Consider the following 19,414-nt stretch of genomic DNA (forward strand, 5'->3'; position numbering starts at 1 on the left):
TTTGTTAACGTTTTTATTTATTGTAAGAAACTGTCCATTTGATTTCTCTAAAAAAAATGTTCAGAATGTTGAAAACAATATTTCTTAAAAGTTAAAACTAGTTGAAATCCATAATCTCAAATTTTTGAAAAGATTTTTGAGTCGTAATTCAGTTTTTACCAACTTTGAGTAATGATTTTTTGGTTTTTATTTTTTCATAAAAAAACTATCAATTTGATTTTTCTCAAAATCTTACCAGATTTTGAGAAAAATCAAACGTTATTTTCAGTTGCACAAAATTGTTTTGGAGATGAAATCGTTTTTTATTCGTAAAATTAGATGTGACAATTTATTTTTCAGTTTTTTTGATTTATAAAAAAAACCGTTAATTGCATTTCTAAAAATCTGTTATTTCGACTCTAGGGACCTTGATAGGTTGAGAAATTTCAAAATTTTCAATTTGACAAATCGTACCCATCACAATAACTTCCTATGGGAATTAATTTAAAAATTACAGTATGGATTCCAAATCAGTACTAAAAACTTAGTCCTAAATTTATTTTTCAGAACTATGAAAGTATCAAATTTTATATTTCCTCAAAAATTTTATGAAGAGATTAATAAGAGATATTTTGAGTTTAAAATTAGCCCTAAAAGCAAACTCTTGATTCTTTTTAGCATTTTAAAAGGAGTGTATTTTAAAAAATGATGTATTAACAAAAAGTTGAAGGGTTAGATTTGAATTTCGGAACTCTTAATCATTTAAAAAGTATTGTTTTGTTTGTGGGACTGAAAAAAGACGTAAGCTTTGAATGATTTAAATTTCTTCTCGAGAAATATATTTGCTACGTCAGATATGTTCTATAACAGTGTTTTTAATGTTTTCAAAAATGTTGACTATAGAAAATTCATTCCGAATGTAACAAACATACAAAACTTAATGTATTTAAAAAAGGTAACACTCCAAAAAACTGTATAAACTGTTCTAAAAACGAAAACTTTTAAATTTCAGATTTGTTTTAAAAGCTTGTGTTTTTAAAGCTGGTCTTTCCTATAATTTTCTAAAAGCGGAACATAAATAATAAAAAAAATAGATACATAGATATAACGTGAATGTGGATAAAAAAAATATTTTTTGAAAGATCTTAAGCCAAAAAAAATTGATTTCCCTTCTTAAGTAAGCGTCTCCTTTCTTTAAGTGTCTACGGTCGGACTTACAGCTGCTTTAATCAAAATATTCAAAATTTTAAGTCAATCGGTTTAAAATATTCGAGTTATGAGCTCGCCAACTTAAAAAATGGAATATTGAGATTGACGCTTTTGAAGTTTTAAGTAGAAGGAAATCAAAAATAATTTGTCAATATCTTTAATACTTAAATGCAATATTGGAGTACTTAAAATGTTTGTATGATTTTTCGAGAAATATAATAAATAATTAATAATAAAAGTTTTAAAACAAATTCAAACGTTGTTTACATAGCTGAATAATTTTTCTGATTTAGTTTCGAGTTAAATTTACAAGTGTTAAATTAATCCCAAGAATTGAGTGCCTAAATTTTCAGCAACGTTTTACTTTGATCGGTGCAGTGTTTGAATCCAAACATATGTTAAAAACTGAATATATTTTCGTAGTTCGCAGTGGCATTAAAATTTTTTAGAAAATAAATTGAAAATTGGAAAAAAAACAAAACGAACAACGGAAATCCAAACGAAAAAAAATGTTTTATATTTTCTGTAAAGAATAAGTTTTAAGTGCTCTAATTTTAAAGTGCAAAACGGAAGTTTTTGTAGCTTCGTATACTATCACTAATTGCACTAATTGAAAACTTTAAAAAAATGTTAACCTAATTTTTCTAGACCTTCTAAAGTTTCTTTTATGCTTTAATTTATATTTACATCAATTTTAATTTTAACAATAATTCGTAAGAAACGTATCAAAGCATACAAATAAAATATTGTTATAAACATTTATAAAAATAGACAAAGAAATGAAATAAAGTGTATTGGTGTTGTGGTGCAGGTTTTTGACAAGAAAAAACAACTATTTTTTTATATTTTTCACAAAATAAAACATCAACAATTTCGTAAATTATGTTTTAAAAAAATTTAAAGTGACATAGAATTAAAAAAGAAATTATTAATTAAATATTTACAATTTTATTTTTCTTAGCAGGGGAAAGGACAATTACTTACAACAATTGGCTCCGCGCTTTGTGCTCCTGCCTTTTTTTTATATGTATGTTTATGTTTGTAAGTGTTTTGAGTTTTGAGTATGTATTTATTTATACAATTTTTTTTTTATAAATATGTATTGATATTTTTGTTTGTTTGTTTTGTTTTTCAAAGAAATCACAATGTTAAGCAGCAGCAGAAACAACGATACACAATAATCCATTTTTAACATTTTCACACTTATTATTATTTAATAAAAATTACGTTATTAAATTTTATTTTTGTATAATTTATAAGAAATACAATAGGTTTTTAAAAAAAGAGATTATATAATATGTTGATGGCGAAATAAAATAGTGAGTGAAGAGCGAAATGAAACAATGATAATTGTGAGTGTTCTAAACAAAACACCAATCATTGATTTCATCATTGAAATCAATGATTGGTCGGTTAGAACGATCATTGAAAATGTTCCTAATTGAAATAATGTTTTAAATGTTGGGACTGATCATTGGAAGCAGAATTGGAGTTTAGAAATACAAAAGAAATGAAGCTCCTTCATCGAAACGACTTGTTCTTTACTATAAAATCAATAATAAGCTGTGTATTGAAAACGTTTCTAAGATATCGAAAATGATATCTAAGTTTTGTCGATTTAAGAATTTGGAAAAAGTTATGTTATGAAATTCTACATCAAAAACAATGTTTCGATAGTTTTCTGTAAAACATTTAAAGCCGATTACAATGGTTGAGCATGGTTTTCTTCCTGGCAATTAAATTGCACTTTTCTTATGGGTTTTGGTGGCTTTGATTGGAAATTCTAAAATCACTCAATCACGTACTTTTTAAGTAAATAGTTTGTGTTCAATTAAATTCATGATAGCTTTCTGCTACTTTCTGTAACTATTTTTATTATTTAGTTAAAATATTTTACCTGCCGTCCATAAGTCTTAAAAGATCTATAAACTTAAAGTATATTAAATAATATAATATTAATGTTCAAAATGGCTACTTTTGAAACTTTAACCGATATGAAGTTAAATTCGAAGTTTGGGTCTAATTTTAAACACTAAGAATTAACTCAAAAAAATTTTCAAAACCATCAATTTTCAAAAAAATCATTCAACACAAGGTTGCCCAAAACTCTCAAATTAAAGACCGTTTCCAGAAACTGAGAAATGTTCTAAAATGATTTAAACTGTATCTAGAATTTAAAATGTGGACTCTGCAAAGTCATCACACAATTTACCTTAAAAACACCGTTTTTGGAAGCCCTTAACATTTTAAAAGAGGCATATTTTGAAGACTTGATTTTAGGGCAAAATTATATTTCAGGACCTAAAAAACTTAGATTCATCCGCAACTGATACTTGAAGGTGAGATGTTAGTCCAAAAAATCACTAAGAAAAAGGAATAATAGTTCAAGAAACTTCTTTCAAAATGAAGTTGACAAAGTGGAAAAAGTTGCAAAAAAGTATGAAAAAGAATTCTTAAAGTTTGTTAGAAAAAATGGAAAAATATTCCAAAAGAACATTTATAATTTATCATTGGATAAGTCAGTATCTATCATCATCAAGTTTCAAAGTCAAAGTCTTCAACAAAAGCAAATTGCACAATAGGATGCAAAAAAAAATATAATTTTCTATGTTAAACTTATTTACGAAGCTAATTTTAAAAAAGATCTCTCTTTTGGAAAGTAGCACCAGCATCATCATGACAGTGATAAAGCTAAAAGCCTTTGAAGTCATACCAATTTCTTTATTCTAACGTCTTTTGGGCTTTCATTGAATTCAATTTATCTTCTTTTTTATGGATTTTTGTAAAATTTACAGCCTGGTACACTTGGTTAGGCACTTTCGGATTTAACCCTTTAGCTTCGATTTGGACCAAATCTGCCTTAAGTCATAAATTGGCATACAAATAATCTCAGAGATTGGTTTCTAAATGCTTGAAAATTAACAAAACAAAATAATAACGAACCGAATTTTTGAACCAAGTTGAAGTTTTAATGGATCCTAAATTGAATGAAAACACTTTTCGAATGTCGAAATAGGTGGTGCAACAGTCCAACAATTCTCAACTATTCCTGTGGGCGAATACTATTGTCAGTGTTTGAGGGGAGTTACAGTTTTAAGCCGAATCTGAGCGGCTTATTTGAGAAAACACTTTTCATGACAAGAATTACTCTTGGAGAATTTGACAATTCCTCGGAAAAGACTGTACCCATGAAAAAAACTTTAGATGGCACAGGCAGGGATTAAACCCAAGACCTCTGTCAATGATAGTTCAACGCACTTACTATCATGCCACGTGTAATACCTGCTTAAGGTTAGGGTTTTCTTTTATGTAAAGATAGGACCCTATAACCCGAATTCCTCGTGAAAGCTATAGGGATTTTCAATACAAAATCCCTGGATCTATCTAAGTGAACCGTAGTTTATTTTCTTCACAGCGCCCATTTCTCCTTTAACAGACCATAAAACTGCACCTATCGTTCGTCCAAATTGCTTCAATCTCACCTAACGAAATTCTGAAATAAGCCGAGAAAGAAACTCAGAAAGCAAACACTATTAGCTCTACCTTCTGCCAGTATATGTACGTAAATCCTTTCACCATTTGAATTTAAGTTCCTTCACCTGATGGAGGATGGAGGATGAAGGACTTTGTCTTATTTTCTCGTCCTATACCTGCCTTTTCTGTCCTACCATTCTCTCTCTTTCAACGAGTGGTCATTTATATTTAATGCATGAAATAATTTATGAACATGATTGTATGAATGAATGACTCTGAAAACTGAGAGACTCCAAAGAAAAACAAAAAAGGACGATAAAAATAATAAAAAGAAATATAAGATAAAATAAAACACACTATAGGAGTTATACAAAATATGTACGAAGGAGTATATCCTTGATGATGGTGGAATAAGCACCGACTTACCAATGGCTCATTACTTTTCACCAACTGAACGATTTTAATCGTTTCTTCATCTTCGTCCATCTCAACTGGGATCTCGGGCAGGTGCGGATAGAAATCCTTTTGGGCGATAGCATCGTGTGCACAAAGCAGACTCTGAATACACATACAAATAAATATATACAAAAAGGACGAAGTATTGTTTTAGTATTCTTGTTAGATTATAATGGAAGAAATAAGACTGTGGCTTTTATGGTTTTTCATTACAATGCGCCACGCCACGACAGTCGCCATCAGTAGCGCCACTCACCTGCAAATGTGGATTTTGTAGGAGATAAAATGCTTCTTTACAAATTGGTGATAAATGGCATCGTTGAGATAATTGTTCTAATACTTCTATTAGGACCTGGAATAATAAATTTATATTTTTCTTTTGCATAAGTGGTTTTGTATTAATATTTAACTTTATATACTATAAAGAATTCAAAATATCTTTAGTACCTGTGTTGAAGTTGAAAGGAGTGGAGCTAATTTATCATCTCTTAAAACTTTTGCAACTTTACTATGAACATTAACTAAGGCATTTAGCTCTTTGGATTCCAGAAGTGTTTTAAGAAAATCTATTTCTTGTTCACTTGATAATGTTTCGGTTTCTTGAAGTGATGAAACTAATTTGGATAAAGCTGAAATGAGAAGAAAACAATTATTAGAATTATGTTAATTTTGAAATATAATGTTATTCGATTATTTTTGTTTTTGTATTTTGGCTAAAGTTTACAAAAAATTGTAAAAAATACTAGTAATTTGTTCTTAGAAAATAAATCAATTTGTCCCTTAAAACATATGGAGGATGATATGGAAATTTTTTTTGGATATCGGTTGTTACTCGTATTTTGAATTGTGACTTTTTTTAAGTGCGTTAATTGCAAATCATTTTAAATATCTCCAAAATAATGTAGTTTTAGCAACCGAAAAAAATATAAAATTAGTTTTTGTTTATTTAAGGCACAACCACAGCTTTACACGATTTTCTATTTTTGGCTGATATACTTCGAAGTAATTCAAAAGAAAAAAAAAGCTAAATAACCCCAAATTTTCTTAATAAAGTTGTCGCCGAAATTTTTAACATTGGAAGTTATTGGAATTGGTTCGATTTGTTAAAATGAAAGTTATGACATTTCTCTACGTTTCAAGGTCCCTTTAGGTTAAATTGGCTGTCAGAGATGGAGTAGGACACACTTAGGCCAGTTTAATGGCCAATTGTGAAAGCTTTATAGTCCCAAAAATCAAAATTCACCTTCCAACGTCTTTCGGTATACACTTTTTCATAGACCATATGTCAAAGTTAAATTCCATTTAATTTCTCAAGTTTTCAACATTTTATTTCTAAAACGTCAACAAAAATTAAAGGACAAATTATTTGCGACAGCGTAAGAGAAAAACCGACTAAAGCTATGCGCCTTTTAAGTTGTATTACTAAAAAGTTAAGACTTCAAATCATAATTTTGGATTTTCGTCCTATAAATGTATATGGACTCGGTCTGAGTAAAAAATTTAACTGGCAGTTTTTTTATAAAACAAAAAGACTGGAAGAACAAAAATAATTGTCACCTCGAATATTTTACGAAATAATAATGGTATCGCCCTCCAGAAAAGCATCGTTTTTGGCATCTAGTAAACTTTTTGGAACAAAATCAATTTGAAAGTTTTGTCTGTCAAAAAAAAAAAAACAAAAAGTTTGGCTGCTAAAAATTGGTACACATTTATTTTAAAATATTTTGAGAACATAGAAACATACTTTAAACTTTTTTTATTTTATACAAAGTGTTGTTGATACATTTGGTAACATTTTTTAAAATTCAATAAATTTTAGAATATCTGGATATCGAAAAAGGTGAACATGTTGTTAAATCTCTAATATCTCAGGAACCAATAACGCCAGTGACTTCAATTTATGCTTATATTAAATACAAATAAGTATATAGTACTAATGGTTTTTGTATAAATTAAAACAACTGAAACAAAATATTTGTCATCTCGAAAAAAATAACATTACCATCAAAATAATTTTATTCAGGTGAAATTTTGACGAAATTCGAAGTAACGGTTTTTTTTACAATAAAAATTAAAACCTTAAAAACCACTTCGACAAATTTTGTTGTTAACGTAAGATAATGTTCTTAGAAAAACCCGATCGGAATTTTTGTTAATAAGAAATTAAAATTTCAAAAATTCTACTTGAATTGCGAAAAATTGGTTTTCGAACAAAAATAATATTTTATCATATGCAAATAATTGTTTGCTAACTTTTACTTAATTTCTTAGAAAAATTTAATCGACAATTTCTTACAAAATTTAAAAACTTACAAAAAAAACAAAAAGTTGACAGGAAATGTTTTTCGACTCAAGACGTAAGAAAACAAAGAATGATATTGACTTCAAATCTCACAAATTTTATGGAAAAATGAATGGGAGTTATCAATTTGGATCGCATCTTATCCTCTTTTTAACTTCCCATAGGAAGTTATTGTAATGGATCCATTTGTCCAATTGAAAATTTTGACATTTCTCGACGTTTTTTAGAAAGATGTCTGTGCGTGCGTGTGTACGTACGTTTGTACGTCCGTACGTCCGTACGTCCGTAGCTCAAGAACCAGAAGAGATATCGACTTCAAATAAATGTTGTTATACAGATAATAAAGCAGAAAGATGCAGAAAGGGCTCTCAAAATTACGTGGCTAGTTTTTTTTACCATAGTAATTTAAAAAAGGTAAACATTTTCGTTAACCCTAAATACCTTACGAACCAAAAACGCTAGAGACTTGAATTAAATTTTATTTATTGTAACGTGATACCAAACAAGTACATTTTTGAAAAAATCCAATTAACGGTTTTTTATAAATCAAAATAACTGGACAAAAATTTGTCACCTCGAAAATTTTACGAATACAAAATGATTTTATCTCCAAAGCAATTTTGTGCAACTAAAAATAACGTTTTCAAATCAAAAAAAAATTTTCAGAAAAATCGAATTGACAGTTTTTTTTTAATAAAAAATAAAAGCCTAAAAAAAAACATTGCTCAAAGTTGGGAAAAATTGAATTTCGACTCAAATATCTTTTCAAAAGCTTGAGATATCGGCTTCCAACTTATTTTATCATATTATAAGAAATATTGTTTTCAACATTCTGAAAAATGTTGAGAAAAGTGGAAATTACTGTTTTTATTTTACAAAAATAAAAAACTAAACAAAAAAATTAATAAAAGTTGGTAAAAATTGTTTTGGGCTCAAGTGTCTTTTCAAAAATTTTAGATATTGGCTTAACATTATTTTTATCTTTTTAAAAAAACATTGTTGTCAATATTCAGTAAAATTTTGAGAACAATCAAACTTACAGTTTTTTTACAAAAAATAAAAACTTAAAAGAAAATTTAAGAAAAGTTGGTAAGAATAGATATTGGCTTTAAACTACTCTTATCTCTGAAAAAATATTGTTACAAAAAATAAAAACCTAATAAAAAAACATAATTAGTAATTGTTAAAATTTACTTTCGACTCAAATAGCTTTTCAAGAATTAAAAGTATGGTCTTCAAACTTTTTTTATTTCACAGAAAAAATTTTTTTGATATTCAGTAGTTTTTTTTATAAAAAATCGAACAGTCCGTTTTTTTTATAAAAAAATAAAATCTAGAAGAAATAGTGCTCAAATTTGGTAAAATTTGACGTTCTGTTCTTGATATCTCTCAAATTATTTCATTCATCCAATTTGTAAAAGTTTAAAAAAAACTACTTAAATTGGTAAAAATTTGTTTCGGCTAAACTAAATTTTCAAACTAAACTATTTCTTTATATAAAAAATATTGTTGGTAATTTTAAAATTTGTAAGAATAATTCAACTGACAACTTTTTTAACCCAACACGAAAAGCTACAAAATTGTAAGCAAGACAAATCGACAGACGGGATCTGAAGTTATCAGTGTGGGTCGTATCCCAACCTCTTTTTTCTATGAAATATTCACTTTTCAAACCAAAATGATCACTCAAATTGACGGTAATCCTGAACAGTAATAGTACTTTTTATCGCCACAACTTCGATCAACTTTCTGTAAGTCTTTGTTTTATTAATATTTCTTGAATTGTCTCTTTTCATTCATATACTCTTATATAAAATACCACCTTTAGGGCATTAAAAGAATACTTTGAATTCATGTTAGAATTTTTAACTGTTATTTGTCAAATTGAAAATTTTATTTCTCGACGTTTAATCTAACTAAAATATTTTTAGAGAGATGTCCGTACGTGATGCGCTGATATAATGTTGAAAAAAATTCAAATAACGGTATTTATTTACAACTAAAAAAATGGATAAAAACAACAGTCATCTCAAATTGTATGCAATAAAGAATCACGTTTTTGACATCTGGCAAAATTTTGAGAGAAATCTAATCAACAGTTTTTTTTACGAAAAATAAAAACCTAACAAAAATATTGCTTAAATTTGGTAAAAATTAATTTTTGACTCAATTATAATTTTTGACAATTGAAGATTTTGGCTTCAAACTAAATAAAATCTACGAATAATAGCACTCAAAATTGGTAAAAATTGATTTTCGACAAAAAACGTCGTTCACAAAAATAGATTTTGAAATCAAACTAATTTATAATATGCAAAATATTGTTGGTAATTTTTCGTTAATGTTTAAGAAAAATGCAACTGACAACTTTAAAAACAACAGGGGATAACCTACGAAAACAAAAATAAACCTGATAAGATAATATGGTTTCCGACTCAAGTATTGGGAGAACAAAGAGAGATTGACTTTAAATTATTTATCTCACACAAAATATTGCAATGAATATTTTGTTTAAAGTATTAAGCAAGACAAATCGAAAGACAGGATGAGAATCAAATTTTTTCGTAATTTGAAGAAAAAAACTTAAAACAAATTAAATGCAAATAATTTCAGGACGGAAATAGAATTTGACAAATTTTATTAGTGAACAACAAAAACATAAAGTTGTTCAGAGTTATCGGCACAAGAAGTTTTACGAGCAACTTTAAGCAACTTTAAGACTGAGAGTATTTACTAACTTTGTTCTCAAGAACACTCGTGAAAAAGTTGAAATCAATAAATTTGTCTCCTAATGTGTATAAGGACATCTTGTAAAAATGAATTTAATTGACTTTTATGACAATTTTTCCTCATTTTTTTGGATCCATTTAAATCGCACTTAACGGCAAAAAAAAATAATAAAGATGAAAATCCAAAGCAATTTTATTTCTATAAATAAAAAGGTATATATACTTATGTGTATCCTAGAGGGATAAAAAATTAAACATTGAATGAAATGGAAAGTGAGGATAAAAAAGAAATATCCTTAATGATATACACACAAACATATGTATGTATGTATAAATGTAGATATGTAAAAGATAATGCACTTTTTAGTTCCATAAATGATGAATACGAAATGTGGATTTTTCATTTCCTTTTTTTCAAGGCCTATGGATATGGAATATAAAAAGAAAGAGAAATGAAATGAGTTGGTGTTATTTTTTTTCCAAATCCATTTAAATAAAATAAAATGTAAGGAAAAATGTTAGAAGCGGAAAATTATGCTCAAGGCAAAAATGTTATTGGTTTCAGATTCTATCATCTGTCTACACACAAAAACGACATCCTTAAGCCTGAGATAATTGTGTATGGATTCTTTTTTGATCTTGATTTCTTTATCCATTTAATTTAACAATTTTAAAGGATTTACGGTGATAAAATTCTTCCATTTAAATTTGAAAATGTCATAATTGTACATAAAATTGTTTAGCTCTTTGTTAACCACCTTAGATTTAAAACAACGAACCTAATATTTCAACCTTTGTTTTACTTTTACAGGACAAACATTTTTTCGAAACATCTTGTTCAAACTCTGAAATGACTATTTTAGATATTTTTCTCCTTCCTTATTTAAAAAAGATTGTTTTTAATTTGTACAAAACCACCAGATTTTAAATCCTAAAAAACAAAACAAATAAGAACAAACGACACGAATTCTTATCCCTCTGGTTAAAGAATTTCAAAAACTATGCACATAGTTACAAGATAAACACACTGTACCATATTTTTGTTTGTGTTGAAAGTTTCATTTCAAAAACCACAAAATAATTATACACACACTTGTGGTCATATAATTAAACCAGAAAACAAACAAAAATATTTGTTTTTAGTGTTATTTTGAATCTGCTTAAATTGAAAATTTTCTAAATATTTTTTGAATATACTTATTTAAAAAAATTGATGTGATGAATTTCTTACAAAAATAACCAAACTGTTTTGTCTTCTACTAGTTTAAAAATGTTAAAGCATTAAAGGAAGGTTCAGCATTTCTTTAAAATGTGTGAAGGACAGAACGGAAATTTAACAACTTATGAAGATTTTTCGAAAATGTTATGAAATACTATAAATATTTAAACTTGCAGAAATAAACCTGTATCATGAATTATTATACGTGCTTTTTTTTGTGTGTTTAAAAAGTAATATCTCAAAAATCTGATATGACAAACTGATTTTGGACTTATAACTTATTGAAGGCCATCGAAACTCATCAAAATTTACAGGCATTTAAGGAGTTTTTAGTAACCTTTAAATTGTTTACGTCTTGACACAGTGAAGCGCTAGGAAAATAGGGAAGGATTTAGGAGAAAATAAAGGTGCATGTTGGGCTTAAGGTTTTGAAGAACTTAATTAGAGGGAACAAATTCCACATTCTTGATGTGCGGTTTAAAAAAGAATTTCTATACTTGTTAATATGTCTGGAATAAAGCTTAAGAATAAATTGAAGTGCATTCCTGGTAGCCAGAGCACTACGGCTAAATTATTTGAGGGGGGAGGGGGTTTCCAAGTGGCTAATTCTACAGGACATTTTTTTGTAAAAACATTGGTACAACAACGAAAGGCATGAAACATGACGGTTTGTGTGATTTAAATGTGCAGTTTTTAAACGGTGACCCAAAATTAACGCAAGATTTGAATTAAATAGAAAACGCCGTTTTTAGTCTTTTGATAGTTATATTTTTATCGACTCGTAAAGTACATAGGATAGGGTTATGTATGGAATAACATATCGGACAAATGGCCTCCACGGCTTTGCATGCACATGCGCACTCTTTTGTTGAAATTTTCCATGACCAAAGACCATTCTGCATAAATGTAGCTGAATTTCGTTGATGCAGCGTTGAATCTCCTCCTTTAATGCACGGGTGGTTGTGGGCTTGTTGACATAGACTTGTGATTTCAAATAACCCCATAAAAACAAGTCTAATGGTGTTAAATCACACGATCTAGGAGGCCAATTTTGATCACCGAAACGAGAGAGTACACAACCTGGAAATGTCTCATGCAGTAATTGAATTGTTTCACGGTCTGTATGACATGTGGCATCGTCTTGTTGAAACCACATATTGGACACATCAATATCATCCAATTTTGGCAGAAAGAACTGTGTAATCATGTCGCGATATCGAGCACCAGTAACAGTCACTGCTTGACCAGCATCATTTTCAAAAAAATATGGCCCAATTATGCCTCCAGCCCAAAATCCACACCATACAGTCACGCGTTGTGGATGCATTTGTTTTTCGACAATCACATGTGGGTTCTCCGAACCCCAAATGCGGCAAATTTGGCGATTGACAAAGCCATCAAGATGAAAATGTGCTTAATCGCTTAGGATGATTTTGCTCTAAAAATCATGTTCTTGAAAATAGCAATTCTTGTCCACGACGTCGAATTGAGGTTCCTGGATTGTCAGCAACACTCTCACGCACTGCTTCGACAATTACATTTGAACGGCTTGTTTTTTGACGACCAGTTTGTTTGGCGTCTCCAACGGATCCAGTCTCAATGAATTTTTCAATTAATCTCTTCACAGTTGACAAAGTTAAAACACTATTCCGACCAAATTTTGTATGAAATTTTCGAACTGCAGCCGCCAAGCTTTCACTATTTTTGAAATATTCTTTAATAATGAAGACACGTTGTTCTATCGTGTAACGCTCCATTTTTAATAGCCCTATACTGTTAGCTGTCAAATTGCTTTTTTTTTCAGAGTTGCCAACCCTTCACTGCACAAATGGCGGCAAATTCAAATCTTGCGTTAATTTTGGGACACCCTTTATAACCAATAATTCTCAAAGCTCATTAATCCTCTTTTAATTGAACCTGCCCAATTAATTTAACTTGCAAAAGATAGCTATAACTTCAGCGGCTTAATTATTTGACAAAAACTGTATATCTGCTTTCAGGCAAACCAAAAAATAAATAAATAAATAACGCCACCGGTTGCCAGACAGACAGACAAACAATTAATTTAAGTCTACACGATTTCTTGAATAATATTTCACGAACATAAGTCATGTCTGCATTTAATTTTTTAATTTTTATTTTTAGAATTTGTTTTTTTTGTTTAATTTGTCTTATTCTTGAAATATTGAACTTTCTTATTTCATGGTATTTATAAGCTAAAAGCATTTCTAACTGTATAGCCTGTTGCTGTTTCTGCATTTTAAAGAAATATTTTAAAATTTTCAAAAACAGATTTGTAACTGTTTAAGAAATTGTATACGCATTCAGTTCTTGAATGTCGGCCATAATATCGATGATATATTAATATTATAATTTGTATTTCAACACCATGTGTGCTGAACATTGTGTATTTTGTAAATCGGTGTACTTGAAAATAACCAGATATAATGTCAGAGTGTACTTCTGTAAGGATGAAAATTTAGTTGAAATGCGTATGTGATGTTTTGAGGTTTCAGTTGAATTTCAATTTTGTTTGCAAGAACTTTATTATGAAGTTACGTCCTTGTTTAAAATGACAATCACTTTGGTCAAAATGGGTTTTCAATGTTAATTTTTTGACACAAGAAAAAAGGAAATGCAGAACGACATCTTTAACTTTATTTCACGGCTTAGCTAAGGGGATTTTCAATTCTTTGGCATTAGGTACAAAGGTTTTAAGTCAAAAAATTGCACTTTGGGTTTTTGATTTGGTATACCGGCTTTTTTGTTTCTTTCGATTAATATTATCAATTTGAGTCTAGAACAACTGTTAAATATCTTATTAATTTTGTCTTTAGGCAATAAGACATACAAAATGCATTTCTTTTGACATTGGCGTCTTAAGTTCATTGAGCCTACGCGACCAATTTCTGACTTAAGACCTTTTTGCCCAACGCCAAGGAATTGATACTGTAGTTTGATAATGTCAAAATATAGTCAAAAATACGTTGGAATTGGTTTTCTTAAGAATTGCAAATGATATTTTCTGTAAGCAGAACTGTCATTTAAACAACTTTAAAAAAATCGATTTAGTCATAAATTTGTTAAGACTTTATTATTATGTTAAAGATAATGTCAATTGGATTGTAGAAGAAATTTTACCTTTATAAATGTAAAATGAAAGAAGTTTGAAGCCGAAATATTTATTTCTCTGGATATTTAGGTCGAAAATCGGTTTCAAATAATTTGTTAGAAGAATATTTTTTTACACTTTTGTTAAGTTTTGGATAAGTATACAATTAATTAGATGTCAAAAACATTCTTCCTAGCTGCATTCATTATTCCAAGGATATATTTTCTGGATGACAATTATTTTGTTTCGATGTTCAAATGGTAGACATGTGCATTCAAGAGGACACAAGCGTCCACAGGTTTTTCTCAAAACCCACCTCTGTCTATCAACTCCTACTCTCACCTCCCCGCGGTGAACATCGGGTGCCTAGTACCTCAACTGGAGATTGGGTTCCAACCCCAGTGGAAAGTTGTTGGGGGCAGCAAACGAGAGAGGGGGGGAGAGGTGTTTCCACTAAGGCACCTCTCCTTATCCAGGCGGCAGCGGACGAATTCTCGAGATAGAATCAACGGTGGCGTCTACAGTTCCAGTAAGGTCGAACTACTTAGTGAACACCTTATAGGGCTTCTTCGACGTATTCGGAGCCCAGGCCTATAAGGAGCGGTTCATCCGGCTCCCCTTCCTTGGAGTTATACTAAGGATCTGGCCCTCCAGGTTGGGGGTTGTGCCGTCGGGGTGACTTCCTGGCCACGTAAAAGCATCATAGTTTCGAAGCAACAACAAGCCTCGGATACGGACGGATTCACTGTTGACAACCCACGCAAACGAAATAAGGACAACGAACTTCGGATATGTACGTGGAATGTTAGGTCCCTTAACATACCACGTGCAGCCGAACAATTAGCGGAAGCCCTAAACTGCTGCAAGGCAGATATTACAGCCATCCAAGAAGTGCGATGGGATGGACCGGGTAAACGCAAACTAAAAGACTGCGATATCTACTACGGCGACTGCTACCGAGAACAAAGACAGCGTCTATTTGGGTGTGGATTTGTTGTTGGAACTAGGCTCAGGCAAAAAGTCTTGAGTTTCAACAGTGTGAGCGAGCGCATCACGACACTCCGCATCAAGGCTAAATTCGCCAACATAAGCCTAATATGCGCGCATGCCCCAACAGAGGAGAAAGATGAAGACACCAAAGATATGTTCTTCGAGCTCTTGGACAAGACATATGAGCAGTGCCCTGGCTATGACATTAAAATTGTCTTAGGAGATTTTAATGCCAAGCTAGGAAGAGAAGACATCTTTGGTGGCATAATCGGGAGATACAGCCTGCACGACACCACCTCCGACAACGGATTCAGGCTGGTCGATTTCGCTGCGGGGCGAGACGTTCTGGTAGCTAGTACGCAGTTCACGCATCTTAATATCCACAAGGGGACATGGAAATCTCCTGATCAATCAACCGTCAACCAGATTGACCACATTGCGATCGACGCACGACACTTCTCCAGTATCCAGGATATCCGAACATTCCGAGAGGCCAACATTGACTCGGACCACTACCTCGTTGTAGCCAAGGTACGGCTACGGATATCCCGATCCAAGCCAAAACAAGGAAGTACTGTGAGAAGATTCGACGTTAGACGGCTACAATCGCAAGAGACTGCCATGTCCTTTTCCGATCGAGTCTCTAGGAACCTCCTAAGGAGTCCTATGCTTCCTGCATTAAGCATTGAAAACCAGTGGCAACATTGCCTTGCAGCCATCAGAGATGCCGCCTCTGAAGTGCTAGGTTTCACACGGCCACCACAGCGAAACCCCTGGTTTGACGACGAATGCCGGCAAGCGCACGCAGCGAAACAAGAGGCATACAAAACGGCGCTGCACAAAAGGACTAGAGCTGCTCGCGAGCTCTACGAGCAGAGGAGGAGAGAGGAACACCGGCTTCTTAGACGGAAAAAAAGAGAGCATGAGAAGCGCGCGATCGAGGAGATAGAGGGATGTCACAACAGGAATGAGGTTCGTAAATTTTACCAAAAGGTAAAAAAAACCTCCCAAGGGTACCAGCCGCGAACCGAAGCCTGTAAAGACGATCAAGGGAACATCGTAGTAGAACCACAGTCGATGCTGAGAATATGGAAAGATCACTTCTCCAAATTATATAACGGCGATGACGAACCGAACTCCGCTGTAAGGGAGATAGAACCACTCAACCTCGGCGACGCAGATCAACAATTCCGCCTACCCGACCTTGACGAAGTGAAGATAGCTATATCTAAACTTAAGTCAAACAAAGCTGCTGGAGCTGACGGCATCACCGCCGAACTATTCAAAGCAGCAGGCGATGACTTGGTAGGGAGCATGCACCAACTCATCTGCAAAATTTGGTCGGAAGAAAGCATGCCTGATGAGTGGAATCTCAGCATAGTGTGCCCGATACATAAGAAAGGAGACCCTCTAAACTGCGCCAACTACAGAGGCATCAGTCTCCTTAACATTGCGTATAAGATCCTCTCTGCCGTATTATGTGAACGTCTGAAGCCATTCGTCAACAACCTGATTGGTCCTTATCAGTGTGGCTTCAGACCAGGAAAGTCCACTATCGACCAAATATTCACACTACGGCAGATCTTGGAAAAAACCCAGGAGCTTCAAATCGATACCCACCATCTCTTTATCGATTTTAAAGCCGCGTATGACAGCATCTATAGGGAAGAGCTCTACCGAGCAATGTCTAGTTTTGGCATCCCTGTCAAACTTATCCGTTTGTGCAGAATGACGATGGAGAATGCACGCTGCTCTATCAAGGTCGGAAAAGATCTTACCGATGCATTTGATGTCAAAAAAGGTTTTAGACAAGGCGATGCACTGTCATGCGACTTCTTCAACATCGTTCTGGAAAGAATTGTGCAAAACTCAATCGTCAACACTAGAGGCACAATCTTCCAAAGATCCATCCAATTACTCGGATACGCAGATGATATTGACATAATTGGAAGATCAAAGCGTGATGTCAGTGGAGCGTTTTTGAGCATTGCGACGGAAGCGAAGAAGATGGGTTTAGTGGTCAATGAGGGCAAGACCAAGTATATGCTGTCATCAAAAAAGGACACTGAACGACGACGACGTCTTGGACAAAACGTCACCATGGACAGCTATAACTTTGAGGTAGTTAAGGACTTTGTCTACCTAGGCACCGCTATTAATGCAGACAACGACACCAGCGCTGAAATCAAACGAAGAATAACTCTGGCAAATCGCTGCTTCTTTGGACTTAGAAGGCAATTGAGAAGTAAAGTCCTCTCTCGAGCATGTAAAATCACCATCTATAAGACACTCATCATCCCGGTTCTCATTTATGGCGCTGAGGCCTGGACCCTGTCAAAGAAAGATGAGAGCGTCTTAGGATGCTTTGAGAGAAAAATTCTTCGGGCGATTTTTTGGTCCCGTACGCATAGATGGAGAATGGAGGAGAAGATATAACGACGAGCTGTACGGGTTGTACAGCGACACTGACCTAGTTAGCAGAATCAAAGTCCAACGGCTTAGATGGCTAGGTCATGTAGAGCGGATGGACATCAACGCTCCAGCCCGGAAGGTCTTCGAATCCAATCCCGAGGGACGGCGCAGTAGAGGAAGACCGCGACTCAGGTGGCGCACCCAGGTGGGAGAGGACCTCAACCAACTTGGCGTGCGAAACTGGAGACAGCTAGCTAGGGACCGAGCTGGCTGGAGACGCTTGTTGGTTGAGGCCCAGGTCCGCCCCGGACTGTAGCGCCACCTTAAGTAAGTAAGTAATTATTTTGTTTCAGTATTTTTATATAAGTTGATATTAATTTATTCACGTTTCATTGTGGAATATAAAATTTAATTGCTGTCGATAACGTTATTGGTTCAGAAATTTTGACTTCTTTCTTTTAAATTGTCCAATAAAGCTGTAGGAATTAACGGCATCGCTGCCGAATTATTCAAAGCAGCAGGCGATGAAGAAGAAAGTTCCAATAATAGAGCCATCTTCGCTTAACATCGCTTATTAACCCGCCATTGGTGAGGCAAATTTGTGTTTTTCAAATGAAGATTTTTCGAAATGTGTTATTAATATTTTGTGTTTTTTTTTTGAAAATGAAACAATGATATTAAATCAACAGAAACTCTTTTATTACAAAACACACATTCTAATTCAACAAAAAGCAATAACGGACAAGAAAGTTATTCGTATTTTTTCGCACACCCGGTCTCACAGACCAGGGTGTCCATTGGCGGTTTAAATTCTCTGAAAACTTATAGCAACCATATAATTCACAGTAGCTTTATGTACATAGCTCATATTATATGGATTCTCGATTTATTCGAGAAAATATGCGTCAAGACAAGATGTAATAGTCATCTTCTGATAAGCCCAACCATTACATCGGGGCGAAACGCATATTTCAACACCATGTTGGTTTATTTTTATATACGTTTTTCAAGATTTTAAATCATATTTTTTATATTAAACTGTGTTCAGGAAATAACAATTCGATTGTTAACAGTCAAACATTTCATCTTTAAATTCTTTTTGCCCTATTATGTGTGACTTCATCATCATCGTTCTGGAGAGTATAGTATGGTCACAGTGTATGGTGTCATCGAGAAAGTCCATTGAACGACAATGTCTTGGAGAAAACGTCACCATGGTCAGCTATTACTTTAAAGTAGTTAAGGACTTTGTCTACCTAGTCACCGCTATGTATGCAGACAACGACAACAGCGCTGAATTGCTCGGACTTTGAAAGCAATTGGGTAGTAAAGTCATTTCTCGAGCATATAAAGTCTGCATTTCTGTTCTCATTTATAGAGCTGTGGTTTGGACCTTGTCAAGGAAAGGTAAGATCGTTTTAGGATGCTTCCAGAGAAAAATTATTTGGGTGATTTTCGGTCCCATCTGCATAGAAGGAGAAAGGAGGAGAAAATACAACTATACGGACTGTACAGCAAACACTGGTCTAGTC

At 32.6% G+C, this 19,414-nt stretch overlaps 1 protein-coding gene across 5 annotated transcripts in view; it reads right to left on the reverse strand.

The window, feature by feature from the left end:
• The window catches only part of LOC129951364 (MAGUK p55 subfamily member 7), a 47,466-nt gene that overhangs the window by 5,631 nt on the left and 22,421 nt on the right, over window positions 1-19,414 (reverse strand). For 3 of the 5 annotated variants that reach the window (XM_056063473.1, XM_056063472.1, XM_056063475.1), the window contains 4 exons: window positions 5,566-5,747; window positions 5,375-5,470; window positions 5,089-5,220; window positions 2,173-2,202 (listed from right to left, as the gene is read on the reverse strand). In XM_056063473.1, the coding sequence (XP_055919448.1) occupies window positions 2,173-2,202; window positions 5,089-5,220; window positions 5,375-5,470; window positions 5,566-5,747 (440 nt within the window). The remainder of the gene's footprint in view (window positions 1-2,172; window positions 2,203-5,088; window positions 5,221-5,374; window positions 5,471-5,565; window positions 5,748-19,414) is intronic. The other 2 variants (XM_056063474.1, XM_056063476.1) reach the window with 1 other exon arrangement.

Source organism: Eupeodes corollae, chromosome 3, assembly GCF_945859685.1.
Source record: "Eupeodes corollae chromosome 3, idEupCoro1.1, whole genome shotgun sequence".
Taxonomy (NCBI): domain Eukaryota; kingdom Metazoa; phylum Arthropoda; class Insecta; order Diptera; family Syrphidae; genus Eupeodes; species Eupeodes corollae.